This window comes from Poecilia reticulata, chromosome 6 (genome assembly GCF_904066995.2).
Source record: "Poecilia reticulata chromosome 6, P_reticulata-male-v2, whole genome shotgun sequence".
Lineage (NCBI taxonomy): Eukaryota > Metazoa > Chordata > Actinopteri > Cyprinodontiformes > Poeciliidae > Poecilia > Poecilia reticulata.
This window is the reverse complement of record NC_088835.1, coordinates 11,584,194-11,600,330: the sequence shown is the minus strand read 5'-3', so window position 1 is coordinate 11,600,330 and position 16,137 is coordinate 11,584,194. Positions and strand designations below refer to the sequence as shown.

At 41.9% G+C, this 16,137-nt stretch overlaps 2 protein-coding genes across 4 annotated transcripts in view; both read right to left on the bottom strand.

The window, feature by feature from the left end:
• Window positions 1-722: 722 nt before the first annotated feature.
• On the bottom strand, window positions 723-7,990 carry taf3 (TAF3 RNA polymerase II, TATA box binding protein (TBP)-associated facto). Of its 2 annotated transcripts, none has more exons than XM_008410966.3 (7): window positions 7,607-7,990; window positions 7,010-7,252; window positions 3,581-5,418; window positions 3,419-3,501; window positions 2,097-2,367; window positions 1,811-1,917; window positions 723-1,025 (listed from the first exon to the last, which is right to left on the bottom strand). In XM_008410966.3, the coding sequence occupies exons 1-7, from the start codon at window positions 7,770-7,772 to the stop codon at window positions 911-913; spliced, it is 2,823 nt and encodes a 940-aa protein (XP_008409188.2). In that variant the 5' UTR covers window positions 7,773-7,990; the 3' UTR covers window positions 723-910. The 2 variants fall into 2 exon arrangements, with proteins under 2 accessions (XP_008409188.2, XP_008409189.2); XM_008410967.3 differs by having other exon boundaries at window positions 3,581-5,415.
• A 2,498-nt stretch (window positions 7,991-10,488) lies between these two features.
• The window catches only part of tasor2 (transcription activation suppressor family member 2), a 21,201-nt gene continuing 15,552 nt past the window's right edge, over window positions 10,489-16,137 (bottom strand). For both annotated transcript variants that reach the window (XM_008410969.3, XM_008410970.3), the window contains exons 19-22: window positions 15,926-16,079; window positions 15,727-15,832; window positions 11,946-12,127; window positions 10,489-11,232 (exon numbers count right to left, since the gene is read on the bottom strand). In XM_008410969.3, coding sequence (XP_008409191.3) covers window positions 11,135-11,232; window positions 11,946-12,127; window positions 15,727-15,832; window positions 15,926-16,079 — 540 coding nt within the window. In that variant the 3' untranslated portion in view covers window positions 10,489-11,134. The remainder of the gene's footprint in view (window positions 11,233-11,945; window positions 12,128-15,726; window positions 15,833-15,925; window positions 16,080-16,137) is intronic.

The window sequence follows — 16,137 nt, the reverse complement described above, 5'->3', positions numbered from 1 at the left end:
TCTTCTTTTAAAAAAAAAAATGTTGGTGGCCAACAGGCGTGGATGTAAAAGTGATGCAGACGTGACGCTTTCTTTTTGAGTCTGCGGACGCACAGACTGTTCACCTTTAATATTGAAATATCAGCAAAAGTGATTTACATTACGAGCACGGCTACAGTATATGACTCCGAGAATCCATGTGAAGAAAAAGAAAACAATAAAAATAAAAATACAAAGTTCAAATTTTTAAAAAATGTACAGAAATTACAAGAAGAAACGGTTGGATTTTTAAAAACCGATGAGTGAAAGTGGTTCAAACGAGACGATCCTAAGAACAAAACGCACTTGGCTTCCAAGGTGGTATTTACATATTTATACATGCCTGACGCAATCATCTTTATATACATGACATTTTCAATGCAGGAAGCTGCAGAAGGGTCCGGCGGTGAGGACCGGCCTTCCTGCAGAAGACGGGAAGCAAACAGAAACACGGCAGACCGACGCTGGCGGACCTCTCCGAGGTTCAGCTCCAATCTTCTAAAAGTTCATGTGGTCTTCGCGGACAAAAATCGCCGGGAAACAGCCAGCAAAACAGACGGGAGGAAACAAAAAAAATAAAATAACAGGCAAACTTTTTTGCAGGTGATAAAGGAAAAACAGCCCCGCAGCAGGAATAAGGCTGAAGTATGTGCTGGTTAAAGCCGATTCCTCTCCCCCCCAAAATCACTCACCGACTCACGATGCATAGCGGCTGACCTCTTTTAAAAAAAAAGAAACGACCCCCAGACGTTATCGTCAGCCACAGATTTTTAGGTATTCTTTTGTTTTATTTTTACAGCAGTGCCACCAGCGATCAATAATGGCTTTATAGTTGAGAAAGTCCCAAATCTGTCCGTTTTTTTTTTTGTTTTTTTTTTTCCTTTGCATAGTCTCAGTGGGGTTTGTGTTTCTTCTTCTTGTGTTTTTTGTCCTTCTTCTTGCTGGAACATTTTACGCAGAACCACGGCTGGTCCTCCGGGGGCGGCGTGAGGATCCCGACACAAGGCCTGAGCGGAAACGAGGAGACAGGAGTTCACACAGTGAGGATTTGTCTGCCTTTAGCGTCGATGTGACGTGGAAACGTTTTGGCGGTCCTAAAGAACCAGTAAAAAGACCCTAAAGGTCCAAAAATGTAAAAGTAAGTTCATCTTTGATCATAGTATCCTAACCAAACAAAAAATATTATTTTGAATATAATTACTAGAGGAAATTAGTTCAATTTAGTGCTCATTAGCGTTAGTTCTGCAAATAATTATTTTATTAATCTGTCGATTATTCTGATGATTAATCAACTAGTTGGATAAGAAAAGTTGGCCTATTGTGCAGATTTAAAAAAAAAATTAAACTACAATATTAGCTTTTTCTATGAAATTATTAGAAATGCATTAACAGACAGAAAGAAACAAATGATGGATTTCCTTTTTAAAATAAGAAAAAAAAACATTTTATTGCCTAAAATGCAACAACATAGCATTTTTTTTGTGTGTGAATTTGAACCAGGTGAGTATTAAAAAAAAAGCCACTTGAGGAGTTTTGGGTTTTTATCCATATATTTTTTTCTACAAATTTGTCTTAATTAATGTTGTAAATATGCTGATGTGTTTAGCAAATGGCCTCTTTTTGAGTTTGTATTAATAGTTCACGATTAATTGGTTACTATTGCGATTATTTCCATAATTGACTAATCACAATTAATCGCTTCAGTCCTAATTTAGCGTTGAGTCACATTCGGTTCTGTGTTGAGTCGATACACACGGCTGAAACTAAACAGGTTAATTAGCGCGTCTCTTACCAGTGGTACCAGTCGTCACAATCGTCACATCCAATCATGGGGCTGCCGTCGTCCGGTTTGTTACACCCAGGACAAATCCAGATTTGATTTCCCCACTCATCCCGGATCTGGGACACAAACGGACACCACAGAGGATCCCCAAGGGGGGGCTTCCACGTCAACTTAACAGCTATTATGCAGATTTATTAGATTCACGTAGACGATTAATTATTTTTAAGGTAAAATAATTCATAATCCTCCAAACAACATTGCAGTAAAACAACGCGCTCCACTTGCGGAAACCTACCACGTAAGTACTGACGGTCTCGGTTACGACGCTGCGGACAGGTGGCTTGACGGAGGCAGCAGACGGCAGCATGGAGGGCAGAGGCAGCAGAGATGCCGGCGGGGGAGGAGTGGGCTGCAGCGGGGAGGCAGGCGGCAGGATGGGAACCACCGGGGGGAGAACCGGAGGAGGAGGCGGCGTCCGGGGACGGTTCCCGGGGGCCGACTTGGCAGCAGGAGCCTTGGTTCCTGGAGTCTTGGGCTCCGAGTTCGGAACCACTTTGCTGATAACGCTGGAGACACAAACACAGGTTAGCGTGAACGTCATGACGTCTTTGCGTTACGGTTCTGGTTCTGCTCTGCATCCGCTGAACCAGAACCAAACGTGGAGGAGCAGCATTTGGTTTCTATGCTCCGCTGATGTGGGACAAACTTCTGGAAAACGGCAAAACTGCTGAAACACTGAGCTCTTTTAAATCCAGGCCAAAAACCCCCGTGATAAAAACTGGAAGATTGATCCATATTTTTCACATTTGATGGTGGCATTTGACAAAATGTAATGTTTGTTGCTATTTCATAATTGGTTACTGTATTATGTTTTTATAGTGTTTCTTGACTCAAAGATCATTTTAAAAACTTGAGCTCTACTACCGGAGATGAGTTTTGGTAAATATATCAAAACACATCCTAAAATCTATTTTAATTCAAGAAAAGAAAAGGTGAAAATATTTAAATTTCAGACAAGAGTTTGTAAAAATTGTAGGTATGAGAACTTTAATTTATTTGTATGATTTTATCTGTTAAAAAGTTAATTTACTTCAGTATTTCAATTCCAAAGGTGAAGCTCATATTTACAGATTCTTTACACAAAGTATTATATTTTAACCACTAATATCTGCGTCATGAAAACCCAAAATTCTCTTCATCATTAAAGTTATAATACTAAATATTGCAGAAATGTGATAGTTTCTGGCCTACATCAGACGCTCACTGACATCCTCCACCAAGAGATTAAACCACAGAAGGTCACTGCTAAAGAACTGTTCACACAATGCTGTTTACATTTATAGAAAGTTAAGTGGAGGAAAAAACTGTGGTATAAAATAAAAAAAGAGCACAGGCTACAGGTATCTGCGCAAATATAATTTATGTGTAAGCCTGTGAAATGAATCGACACGACAATTCATTTCCACATTTGAATTGAATGACCTGACTTCAGTTAAACTATTCAATGATGTTCTGATTTATTGAGATTCACCTGTAACGGTTTATGTCCAGGAGTGTGGAGGAGAATACGAGTTTCTGGGTGGAATCGGGGATTGTGGGAAATGTCGGCAGACTTACATTTTGTCCTGACCTGCTCCCACCCTGAGGGTCAGCCGGGGAATGACTGGAGACGGCAAGACGACTGGAGCCTCCATCTTCACCTAAGATGGCATCAGCAGCGTTACCGTTAGCAACCGCCCCACAAACAACAACGACAAACAAACACAGGCCAACGGTTACCTTCTCCAAACGAATCTTCTCCTTCTCTTTCTCCTTCTCCCGTTTCTCCTTTTCTCTCTCCTTTTCCTTCCTTTTTTCCTCCTTCTCCCTCTCCTTCTCCTTGGCCTTTTCTCGCTCCTTGTCCTTGTCTTTCTTCTTCTTCTTCTCTTTCTTGTCTTTTTTCTTCTCCTTCTCCTTGCTCTTCACCTCCTTGTCATGCAGGATGGGCGCCAACGACGGCAGCATGGAGGGCACCCGCAGGCAGGTCGAGGGGCTGAACAGCGGCGGGAGGTCGCTGAGGGAAAAGGTCGACAGCGTCGACTGTTTCTGCTTGTCCTCCTTGTTCCTGTCTTTATTCTTCTCCTTTTTGTCTTTGTCCTTCTTGCTTTTCTCTTTGTCCTTCTTCTTGTCTTTATGTTTCTCCCTCTCCTTCTTGGTGCCCTCTCCGTCTCTTGATTTTATTTTAATGGGGACCTCCGGCAGGGTGAACTCTCGGGGCATGAAGAGGTCGTCACCCTTGACATCCTTCCACGGCATCTTGAGCTCCTTGGAGAACTCCTTGTTTTTGTCCCGGTTTTTCTCCTTGTTCTTTTCCTTCACCTTGCTCTTGTCCTTTTCTCGGTCTTTGTCCTTCGGCTTGTCTTTCTCCTTCTTCTTCATCTTGGTCTTGAGGTCCTTCTTCATCTTCTTCTTCACATCAGGTGGCGGCGGCAGCTGCAGCGGCGGCAGCACGATCTTGCTCTTCTCCTCGAACACCTTGAGCAGCGGCTCCGGGGTGGGCGGAGACGCCGATCCCGACGACACGTACTCAGCTGGGATGGGGGGAGGAAGCGGAAGAGGCGGGGCCGACGGACCGCCCTGGTTGGCTTTGCGGACAACTTCGTTGATCGAGTCGTCCAAAGTCCAGTTCCCGAGGCCTACGTGAGCATGTGGGTGGAGCGGCGTCGAAGTGTCCTTCATGAAACCGCCGATGCCGGCGGGAATCTTGGGCGTGGACGGCTCCATGATGGTCAGCCTCCTGGGGCTGGAGAAGCCGTTGCTGTCGGAGTCTGAGCCGGAGGAGAAGGCGAAGGGGTCGGGCTCGCGCTCGGCACACGCTCTGGCTATCACGGCGTCGATGGAGTCATCGATGGCCGTGTTGTCGGGCTCCAGCTTCTTGAACGAGACTTCGGGGAACTGCGGGTCGTCGTCGACCGGGCGCTGGTGGACGATCTCCTTCCCCATCCTCTCGCTCAGAGCGGACAGCTTGTGCAGAGCTTCCACTTTGATCTGAGCTGGGGGCACTTTAAGCGAGCCCATCTTCGGGCTCTTCGGGCTTTTCGGACTCTTGGTCCTGCCCGGAGACTTTTTCCGCTCCTTAAAAGGTTTTGGAGAGTGTATGGGACTGCCTGCGACGGGGAGCACCCCTTTCGGGGACTTAGTTCGTTGCCTGCCGGGGGACGAGACCTTAGGCTTTCTAACCGGGATGGCGAGTGCCTTCTGGTCCGAGAGTTTGGGTAGGACCGGCAGAGGCCTGAAAGGAGGCAGGGGTCCGGACGGGGTTTCGGGCGACAGGGGGTCGAGGCTGTCGTGGGAAGGCAAAATGCCAGGCGGGACGCGCTGAGGGTTGAGGGAGGTAAGGGGCTCCCTGGGCTCCACGCCCCACTCTGGGCTGAGGCCAGGGTACATGCGCGGCCTCTTGGAGGTGGGCATCATGCCCAGGGCCGCGTCAGGACTGTCCAAGTGTCTCTTAAGCGGGTGGTTTTCGTCGTTGACCATCTCGTCTTCGTCCATTTCTTCCTCGTCTTCTTCCAGGGCCACCTGCATGGCCTCAGCAGAGGTGCCCATGTCAGGAGGAACCTCTTCCTCCTCCTCTTCTGCTGAGCAAAGACAAAGCAAACCAGATAAAGCAACTCTAGCAAACTTAAAACCCATTTCCAACCCTGAAAAGGTTGGTGTACACGTTTGTGAACGTCTTATGAGAAAGTGCACAAGTTGACTAAAGGGCTTTTGAGAGCATTAAAGAAAGTAATCGGCGCATTCACTCATTTTAAAACCCAATCTATGGTCACTTTGAGTTGTGCAAAATGCAGCAAAGAGAATACATTTTCTGAATCAACGCCATCAGACTAACCAGGCCTGAAAAAGCAGTACGAGATGAGCTTTCAGTATGTGAAAGAGTATTTTTCACTGCACGGTTATAAAAACCCTGAAACACAGAAGGCAGCAACGACAGTCAGATTTACTCCAAAGGAAAAATGACGGACTCACCCTTTAAATCAGATTCCTAAAACAAATACCAGCACAAGTTTAATTTGGAGAAATGGATCAGCAGTTGGAGCATAGTGCTTGCAGACCTTAACAAGCCTCACCTGTTTGGCAACCCTGTTGGTTGATGCAGCTCCTTAAAAGATTACAAAGTGCATTTAATAAATCAACACAGTGACGGGCTGAAGATGTAAGGGCTTCAGCAAACTACAACGAGCCTCAGTTAAGGTCTCCTTCTATGACTCAACAGGAAAACACGGCCTCCAGGAGAGAGCTCCAAGTCCCAAAACCACTGCTAAGCAAACAGAAGAAAAAGAAAATCCGATGTTTCCCCAAGACTCAGAAGGTGTGCAATCTGCATTCAGGACGACTTGCTGTGAGTAGTGCAACAATGAAGAGTGGCAAAAAGCAGTGAATGGACTTTGAATAGGCCACTCAAAAAACATTTTCTTGAGTGGCCTAGTCAAAGTCCAGTCCTAAGTTTGAATAGGATTATGTGGTGTAAACAGACATGCTTGAAAATCCTTGAATTAATAAACAATCCTCTACAGAAGAGTGAAGCCAAAGTTTATCCACAGTAATTATTGCAATAAATGATATTGGTTTGTTTTTTTTATATATCAAATAATATATTATTAATAACACAGTAATGTTAGTTTGTCCTCTCAAAGACCAATACGTGCAAATTTGATAAAAACCCTCAATACGGGAACTTTGAATATCCAAAGTAAAACACGACAACCAAAAATAATAAATAAAAACAACTTACAACGGAAACCATACATAAAATGGATTATGACGCTTCTATAAACAAAGTTCACCTTCAAAAAAATAATCAGCAGAATTGAAAATAATTATTGAGCTCATTTTAATTTATCACACAATTAATTAATTAAATAATTAATTGTGTCAGGCATAAGGCTCATTTTAAATGTTTGATGACAGCTGTCACCGTCAGAGGTGAAGCAACCGGTTATTAGGTGATGGATATACTGTAACAACAGCCCATCTTGGTTTGGACGGATTATTTCCTTTAATAAATGAAAACAACTCATTTGAAAACCAATATTGTAGTTAGTCAAGTTATTGTTGATGTCAAAACTTGCACGATGTCAAAACTTGCACTATGTTCAGAAAACATTTAAAACAGAAGAAATCCAGAAGGGAGGATAATACTTTTTCACAGTCGACAAGCATGCTGACCTTCTTGTAAGGAGACCAGAGGCGGCATGTACTCTGGGATGTAATCCTTTCTCTCCTCTGCATCTCTGACTCCAGGCTGAGGAAACTGCAGGACGTTGTTCTTGTTGACAGGAAAGAGCGGCGTCTGATGGGTGAACGCCACGGGCTCCAGGTTGTTGACGTAGTCTTCCAGTTCGCTCAGGTTGACCCCCATCAGTCTGAAGGCCTGGCTGAGGTCGTCCAGAACCGGATCTGTTCTTCCGTCTGCAAACACGTGATCAAAACAAGAACCTGTAAGTTTAGGGTTGGACAATCTGACTGAAAGCAGAAGCTGGAGACGATCAACAAGTTTTAGAGTGAACTAAACGAGCACTTCAGGTAAATTACACAAAACGAAAGCGCGTTACGCTTGTTCTTAGTGAAAATAACTGTAAAGCACGCATAAGCGACCACAGAGGTGTGTGGAAGCCGGTCAGGTATTCAGCTACTGTACTTTTTGACACATCAATCTTTGCTAGGGGGCGCCACTGAAGGGAACAAGTCAACAACAACGTGATCGACAACTTCTAGTTTATTGGAGCAAAAGAAAGTAATCAGAGTATGAAACAGAGAACTTACACAGGTCAGAGTAGCGATGGCAAACCCTTGCCAGCTGCTGGATGTACCTGTGCAGCACATCGGACAGCAGATCGCAGGCTGTGAGCTGCACCGCATCCCAGCCCAGAGCCTGGCAGATCTGCGCCACCGAGACACGCAGCAGCGAGCGGGCATAGTTCTCGCACATCTCGCTGGCTTCGCTACGGTGAAAAATACCACTCAATTCCGCTTCAAAGACATGCCCCCGGTCTTCATGTTTCACCGAACCCCCAACGGACCAGGGAAAACCCACTATTTCGGCTAGTTTTGGACATTTACTTTAGTAGATATATTGGCGCTTTCGCCAGAGTCGCCATCTTGATTCCATCGGTAAAACCCATCCCGGAGGTCTAGTCTGCACATGCGCAAAAGTGATTGTCAGTCAGTGGTGGGAATTGGGTAGATTTGAAGAGATTCGAACATTTTGGCTAAGCTCAGCCAAGCGAGATGAATGCTTAATCTTTCGGATTTTATAATTAGGTCTGATTTTATTTAATTAGTCTTTAGCTTTAATGCTTAGGTAGACTGTTGCATACATGAAAAGATTCCGTACACTTCAGAATGCATGTCTCCTTCCATCAACTATGCTGTCTTTAAAACTGTCCCTCCCCTTTATTTATCCTGGTGATCCTCATCCTGGTTTCTGTAATTTTCTAACTTACTCTATATTTTATCCCAGATTGATTGATTTTATCACTGATTCTGATCTGTCATTACTTGACACTGACACACCAGAGGCTGTGTGGCTGTGTTTGAGCTGCTCAATAGCTCCCTCTGCCGTCACAATATGCAATGATCACACAGTGTCACGCTGCACTTCCTCTATTTATTGTAATGATCTTTAACTCAGTATGATGGGCGAGTGAGACACCGAGCTTAAGGAAGATTGACAACTGACTATCCTTCATTAGTGTGTGACAAATATTAATGTCACGTGTACAAAAAAATGTGGTCATCGGTCACGGACACGAACCGGCCAATCAACTTGGCTCAGTCCCGAACAGCACACCCCAACTGCTTGAGCACATACAGGAAGCCCCGCCGTCGATAACAGATCGTTGGATGAAACAGTCAGGGGGCAACATGGTCGATGTTTGAGCGCCGTCATTGTCGAAAAGGAAGCTCTCGAGACAGACTCGCAGTAGTTTTAGCTGGAAAATATTAACATATAAGTTATACCAAGGGTTAGTTTTAAGGTTTCAGCTCTTAACGGCAGAGTCAAATCTCCTGCGCACTGGTAGCTACTAGCTTGTAACAAATGAGCAGCAAATAAGATCAGTGTGTTCCTCCCCGGTTGAGGTTGTCGCATTTCAAGCAAACTAGGAAAATTCAGACTTGTCATTGTGTTTCAAAGTTCAGGTGAACGCAAACGATATCAGCTCGTCTGTGCTTGTTTTTTTTTTTTTGCACCTTCTATACTCTACACAAGGTGGTGCTGGATTATTATGAAAAATAGGACTCAGTGATTTGAAGTGACATTAGTATTACATACATACAGAATAAAAGTAGTTAAGGGGAAACCACATTATATGGATTGATAGCAACCTTGCATGGAAAAGGGGTTTAAACGTTGGATAGACATTGCTCAACCCTGTTGCCACCAGTACTTTTAATGTTTCTAGCATTAATGCGTCTGCGGTTTATCAATCAGTCACCATAAAACCAAGACATACATGTCTAAGATGAAAGCCACAAGGCCTGAAGAGATAAATTAAGCAAGCAAAGCTGACATCTTTTTTTCAGTACATCAAGCGGCACTGAATATTATTTTCAATATTCTGAATATTATTTTCAATATTCAGTACCGCTTGAACCTTTAACGCAATTAGCCCGATTATAACCTCAAACTTAATGTATTCTATTAGGATTTTATGTGATGAACCAACACGCAGTGCATAAATGTAAAATGGAAGAAAAATGCAAGTTTTTGTTTTTATGAATGAAGATCAACGGTGTGGATTTGTTTTCATCCCTCCTGAATACAACTTGTGCCGCAATTTCTGTAGGTCTTTGGAATACATCTCTTTGAGATGTATTCCACACAGGGACAACTTTCTTTGCTCATTCTCCTTGACTAAACAGGTCTCACTCAAAATGAATGACGGCCATCTAGAACGGACACAGACTGGCTTTTGGACTTAGTTTTGGATTTTGACCAGGCAGTTCTCACAAGCAGATATACTTTGATTAAACCACTGTAGCTCTAGTTGAAGGTTTAAGGTTTTAGTCTTGCTGGAAGGTGAGTTCCTCTTTAATCTTGAATCTTTTGCAGCTTTGACCGGTAAAGGTAAAATTAAGGCTTATTTTTCCAGGCCTGTAGCGTTCTCAACTCCCTTAATCGTTACTGTCCCTGCTGAGCCAACTTTTGGGTTATAAAGCTTCTTCAAAACATCCCCCCTGTCCTGTCCTTTGTCTAATGCTTTTTATATGGTATTCATATTTGTAAAAGAACATTTAACCATTTATCATTTTCCTTCTTCACTATTGTGCTCTACTTAGTGATGATCTATCACAAAAAGAACACTGTCGTAATGACATGGGGTATTTCAATGCTTCCTCAAGGCGCTACACAAGTGTTGCATTATAAAGCACAAATTAAGTGTACCGACTAGAGCAATTTATTTCAGAAATTATTTTTAATCAAGCAAAGTGACACGAGTTGGAAATGAAAGCTCTTTCTTAAAATCGTCTTTATATTTTTATAAACTTATCCAGTGCTGAAAAATACATTTCCAGACTGTACAGGAACCCCCACATTATTCTTTTGGTGTGGTGCCTTTCAAGTTTTCCGCATGTGCAGCGACCGGCACATAACTCTAAAACTGAACTTTAAATGAGTCAGCTTGATAAAATTGGGTTTCTTCCAAGTTTCAGAAAGATTTATATTTAGAAGAAAAATAGCTATCGAACATTAAGAAAATAGAAGTCATTCTCCTAGATACAAAAACAGGATTTTAAACCGGTTTAAACACAGAAAACTTTTGATATTTGCAGGTAATGCTTAGTTATTGTTCTAAATAAAGTTAGGAAATACTGTACAAGTGTAAGCTTTAAATATGTATTGCTAATAAAAAAAAGGACAAAATGTAGCTTTCTTGCTTTGTTGGAAAAACTATACAGTCAGTATGTCAGGACAAATATGAACAACATAAAAATCATTTGTAAGTGGATTTACATTACAATGTACAATGTTGAATTAAGTTATAATACAAACTGCGTTCAAACAGCACAGCTGCCAGCGTTTTGGCAAATACAGCCAATCTATCCAATAACTGAATCATTACCGAGGCTATACAGAAACATGACCGGAACACCCTGTTGAAAGATAAACCGATGACTGTTACTTACAAAAGAAACTCAAAAATTTAAGTTAGTAAAAGATTAGCTACTCGTGTAGCAGGCATTTTAAATAACCATGACTGGTGGCTTTTTAATTCACGCATACAAAGAGCATTTGATTGTTTTAATGTTTCAGGGAGTGAACCTGATCACCGGTTCAACCTTCTTCGGTCAAATTCTGAATATTTCTGATGAAGACTTTGTCAGAAAAGTGTTCAGAGTCATTGTCAAAATCCCGTTCTTCTCAAAGGCACAGTCTGTTGTTGCATCTGGAAAAAGAAGGAAACCATATTAGAGCTTTTGCAGAGAGTAGTAAGAGAACATGGCCTCAAGAAAAAAATTAATAATTTACTGGGTTTTAAGTAAAATTGACTGTGGCATCCTAAATGCTTTAGTATGCCATTTTTAACGCAACCTTTCTCAATGCTTCTTGCTTTCTGGATACACTAAAGTGCCTGGTTCAATAACAAGTTCAAGACCTTAAATCATTTTAGGTCAGTTTGCAAGACCAAAATTATTTATTTTAATCCAGAGGTTTAATTTTTGGAGACAGGTCCCGTCGTCTGGCGAAACTAAAATCGTCGAGTTGATTTTAACAATCATCTTTATACTTGGAGGAAAGCTTGGAAGTCTGCAAACACCTTCCAGACTATGACGTGGAGGAGTGTCGACATCATGTGATGGGAGTTACGACTCCGGCAAAAATGGATTTTCCAAATTAACTATGACAAAGCATTCTGCAAAACTGGTTTCAAAGTGTCTTAAGGACAACAAAGTCAAGATTTTTGAGCTAACATCTCTTACAATCTCAGTATGATTGAAAATAAAAATAAACTGAAAAGATGTGCGGGTCTCATAACTTTGGCAATCCAACCTAACCTAAAACAGGGAAAGCTTAGCTTGGGTTGATGCCAAACCCAGGCTTCGTTTAAATTACAAGACATCTAAAACCAACAAAAAGTGTCCAAACACAGTGTCTCACCAGTTATAAAAACAAGAAAACGAGACGATACATGTTGGACTTGCAGTCGGAGCAGACATGCCAAATAATCTGGTTGCTCTCTAGTCATCTGGTCACACTCGTGGTAAGGCAAGACATCCAGTATACCGGCGTCTTGGCACCAGTACATCAACAGCTTCTTCTCGTTTGCTTCTTCGCTCAACCTGGATTAAATGTGCAGAAAGGTGAAACTTTAAGACTATCGGTAAGACATTCTGTACAGCATTTAAAAAGATAACCGTTGCATAACATAAAGAAAAACAAAGTTGAATTGTGTCATTTTAAAGTTTCTCTTGACAATACACCTTAGATTCTCTGGGAGGTGGAGGCCAGTTTAGTTTGCTGGCCAATTAAGCACAGGAACACCCTGGCCATTGCACCAGTTTTTGGCTCAGTTTTTAAGCAGTTTGGGCAGGTGCCAAGTCCTGCTGGAAAATGAAATCAGCATCTACTTCAAGCCTTTATTTGCGCCACAATTCTGGAAAAAGATAACTTCCAGAAAACTTAAAAGCCGCTGAAACACTGACTTCCTTTAAGTCAAGGGTAAAAACCCACCTGTTGTCTTTATATATTTGATGATTTTTATTCTTGATCATTTTAATTACGGCATTTGACAAAATGTAATGTTTTTTATCATATGAAGCACTTTGAACTGCCTTGTTGCTGAAATGTCCTACACGAATAAACTTAGCTTTTAGCAAAGCGAAGTGCTCCAAAATTTCCTGGTGGGCGGCTGCATTGACTGCAGACCTCAGAAAACCCAGTGAACCAGCACCAGCAGATGACAAGGCACCTCAAACCATCACTGACTGTGGAAACTTCAGACTGGACCTGAAGCAACATGGATTCTCTCCACTCTTCCTTCAGACTCTGGGACCTTAAATTCCCAATTAAAAGTAAACCATACTTTCATGTGAAAAGATGGAAAAGATTAAGCTGTTTTTCTCTTTAGCCCAAACTGTCTCTGGTTCAGGACTAGCTCAACACGAGGAATCTTATTTTACTGAAAAACATTGAGCACTACCCATGAAACAGAGCAATCATGTTTAAACTCCTCATGCGGCAGTGCTCTGAAATATACAGTGGCGTGAAAAAGTTTTTGCCCCCTTCCTCATTTCCGTTTTTTATGCATGTTTGTCACACTTAAGTGTTTCAGAACATAAAACCAATTTAAACAATAGTCAAGGACAACACAAGTAAACACAAAATGCAATTTGTAAATGAAGGTGTTTATTATTAAAGGAGAAAAAAAATTTAAACCATCATAGCCCTGTGTGAAATAGTGATTGCCCCTAAACCTAATAACTGGTTGGGCCACCCTTGGCAGCAACAACTGCAACCAAGCGTTTGCGATAACTTGCAATGAGTATTTTACAGCGTTCTGGAGGAATTTTGGCCCACTCATCTTTGCAGAATTGTTCTAATTCAGTTACATTAGAGGGTTTTTGAGCATGAACGGCCTTTTTAAGGTCATACCACAACATCTCAATAGGATTCAGGTCAGGACTTTGGCTAGGCCACTCCAAAGTCTTCATTTTGTTTTTCTTCAGCCATTCAGTGGTGGACTTGCTGGTGTGTTTAGGATCATTGTCCTGCTGCAGAACCCAAGTTCGTTTCAGCTTGAGTTCACGAACAGATGGTCGGACATTCTCCTTCAGGATCTTTTGGTAGACAGCAGAATTCATAGTTCCATTTATCACAGCAAGTCTTCCAGGTCCTGACGCAGCAAAACAGCCCCAGACCATCACACTACCACCACCATATTTTACTGTTGGTATAATGTTCTTTTTCTGAAATGCAGTGTTCCTTTTACGCCAGATGTAATGGGACACACACCTTCCAAAGAGTTCCACTTTTGTCTCATCGGTCCACAGAATGTTTTCCCAAAAGTCTTGGGGATCATCAAGGTGTGTTTTGGAAAAATTGAGACGAGCTTTAATGTTCTTTTTGCTCAGCAGTGGTTTTCTTCTTGGAACTCTGCCATGCAGGCCATTTTTGCCCAGTCTTTTTCTGATGGTGGAGGCATGAACGCTGACCTTAACTGAGGCAAGTGAGGCCTGCAGTTCTTTGGACGTTGTTGTGGGGTCTTTTGTGACCTCTTGGATGAGTCGTCGCTGCGCTCTTGGGGTAATTTTGGGCGGCCGGCCACTCCTGGGAAGGTTCACCACTGTTCCATGTCTTCGCCATTTGTGGATAATGGCTCTCACTGTGGTTCGCTGGATTTCCAAAGCTTTGGAAATGGCTTTATAACCCTTTCCAGACTGATAGATCTTAATTACTTTCTTTCTCAATTGTTCCTGAATTTCTTTGGATCTCGGCATGATGTGTAGCTTTTAAGGATCTTTTGGTGGACTTTACTGTGTCAGGCAGCTCCTATTTAAGTGATGTCTTGATTGAAAATAGGTGTGGCAATAATCAGGCCTGGGTGTGGCTAGAGAAATTGAACTCAGGTGTTAAAAACCACAGTTATAGTATATTTTAACAGGGGGGCAATCACTTTTTCACACAGGGCCATGATGGTTTGGATTTTTTTTCTCCTATAATAATAAACACCTTCAATTACAAATTGCATTTTGTGTTTACTTGTGTTGTTCTTGACTATTGTTTAAATTGGTTTGATGTTCCGAAACACTTAAGTGTGACAAACATGCAAAAAAACAGGGAATGAGGAAGGGGGAAAACACTTTTTCACACCACTGTAAATGAAATATTTAGAGAATTGTCCAAAGCTACTAAAAGAACTAAAAAAAAAAAACCTGTTTCTTTATCCTTTCACTATTCACATTTTAAAAAACAAACAAAACTTGCACAACAGGTTAGGCAGCAAAGCTGTTGTGAGCCTCTTGCCAAAATAACGTGCTCAACAGTATTTTGCCTTTACAAAATCACAAGGTTTGAGGTCAAATGAGGACAAACTGACAAAACATGTAAAAAACCAAAAAGGTGTCCTGAGTTTCAAGTTTCCTTGTGGTGCAAAAGGAAAATGGTGCAAAAATGCAGCAGCTTCGTGGATAATTAAGTGTAAAAACTATCAGCTGGCAAGATCGGTTTAACATGTTATCACCGATTACCCAAATAGGGTAATAGGGATCGATAGGTGACTCCACTCTCAGTCTGCTCCTTGAGATGCTCCCCAAAATTCTTGAATGAATTTGGCTTCTTGTTTGTCTCAAGCCTCAAGTTATCGCTGTAACTGATACAACTTTTCACACTTTTTCCTTCCACTCAACTCTCTAATTATGCTTGGATGTAGCGCTTGGTGAACAATCAGCTTCTTTAGCACTGACCTTTGGTGGTTTGCCCTACTTTTGGAGAATGTCAATGACTGCTGAACATTTGTCAGGTCAGCAGTCGCCCCAGGACAGTGCGTCCCGTTGACCCGGATTGAGAAACCATTTAAAGGCTCAGGGATCCTTAGCAGGTGTTCGTGGTGTGACACCATGAGTTTTCAAAATGTAACTTTTTTCACAATACTCCAAAATTATGGAGACAGATGATCTGTAAACCGTAGTCATCAAATTACAAGATATAATAGATTAAATATTTCACTATCTGTAATGAATCTAAATGACATACAGTTTTCACTTTATGAAACTGAACTTTTTCAAGATATTACATTTTTCTGATACGTTTCTGCACTTGACGAAAACTTTTCTGTCAAAATAATTAAATAAAATAAGCAAAAATCAATGCTTGTATAACAAGTGTGACGTGCCAAGAGAAACAAAAGTGATCTTTTTTTTTTTAAAGAAATGAAACCAACCTTGCGTTTTCTTTCAGGCGACGGCTGTCTCTGTAGTGCAGCATCCATTTCCACTTCCCCATCCCGTTGAGCTCTTGCAAGATTTTGGAGATTTTTTTCATGTTGGCTGCAAATTCACACAAAGTTGATACAGTGAGTCAAACCAGGACAAGGAGGTTGTTTAAGAAGCACTGAAAAGGATTCAGTTAGGTAAACATACCAACGCTGAGGGGCTCCAGCACTGCTCTGTCAAACATTACAAAGCCAGCCCGGATGAAGAGCTCTTGGTGGGTGAGATTGATGACATCATCTGGTTCATCGACTCCAGCAAACAGCACACCTGGACTCATCTTGAGCTTGAGCAAATGTGGAATCTGAAAAGTTGAGAGCTGTCATTAACCCCTGACCCTACTTCTTCCTATCAGATGTAGG

Excerpts from the sequence above, each read along its gene's own strand:
- taf3 (XM_008410966.3), bottom strand. The coding sequence starts at position 7,772 with ATGTGCGAGAACTATGCCCGCTCGCTGCTGCGTGTCTCGGTGGCGCAG. Across the intron at positions 7,253-7,606 it reads CCATCGCTACTCTGACCTGT|ACGGAAGAACAGATCCGGTT; the intron begins GTAAGTTCTCTG and ends ACGTGTTTGCAG. Across the intron at positions 2,368-3,418 it reads GGAGCAGGTCAGGACAAAAT|CGTTATCAGCAAAGTGGTTC; the intron begins GTAAGTCTGCCG and ends TTGTGTCTCCAG.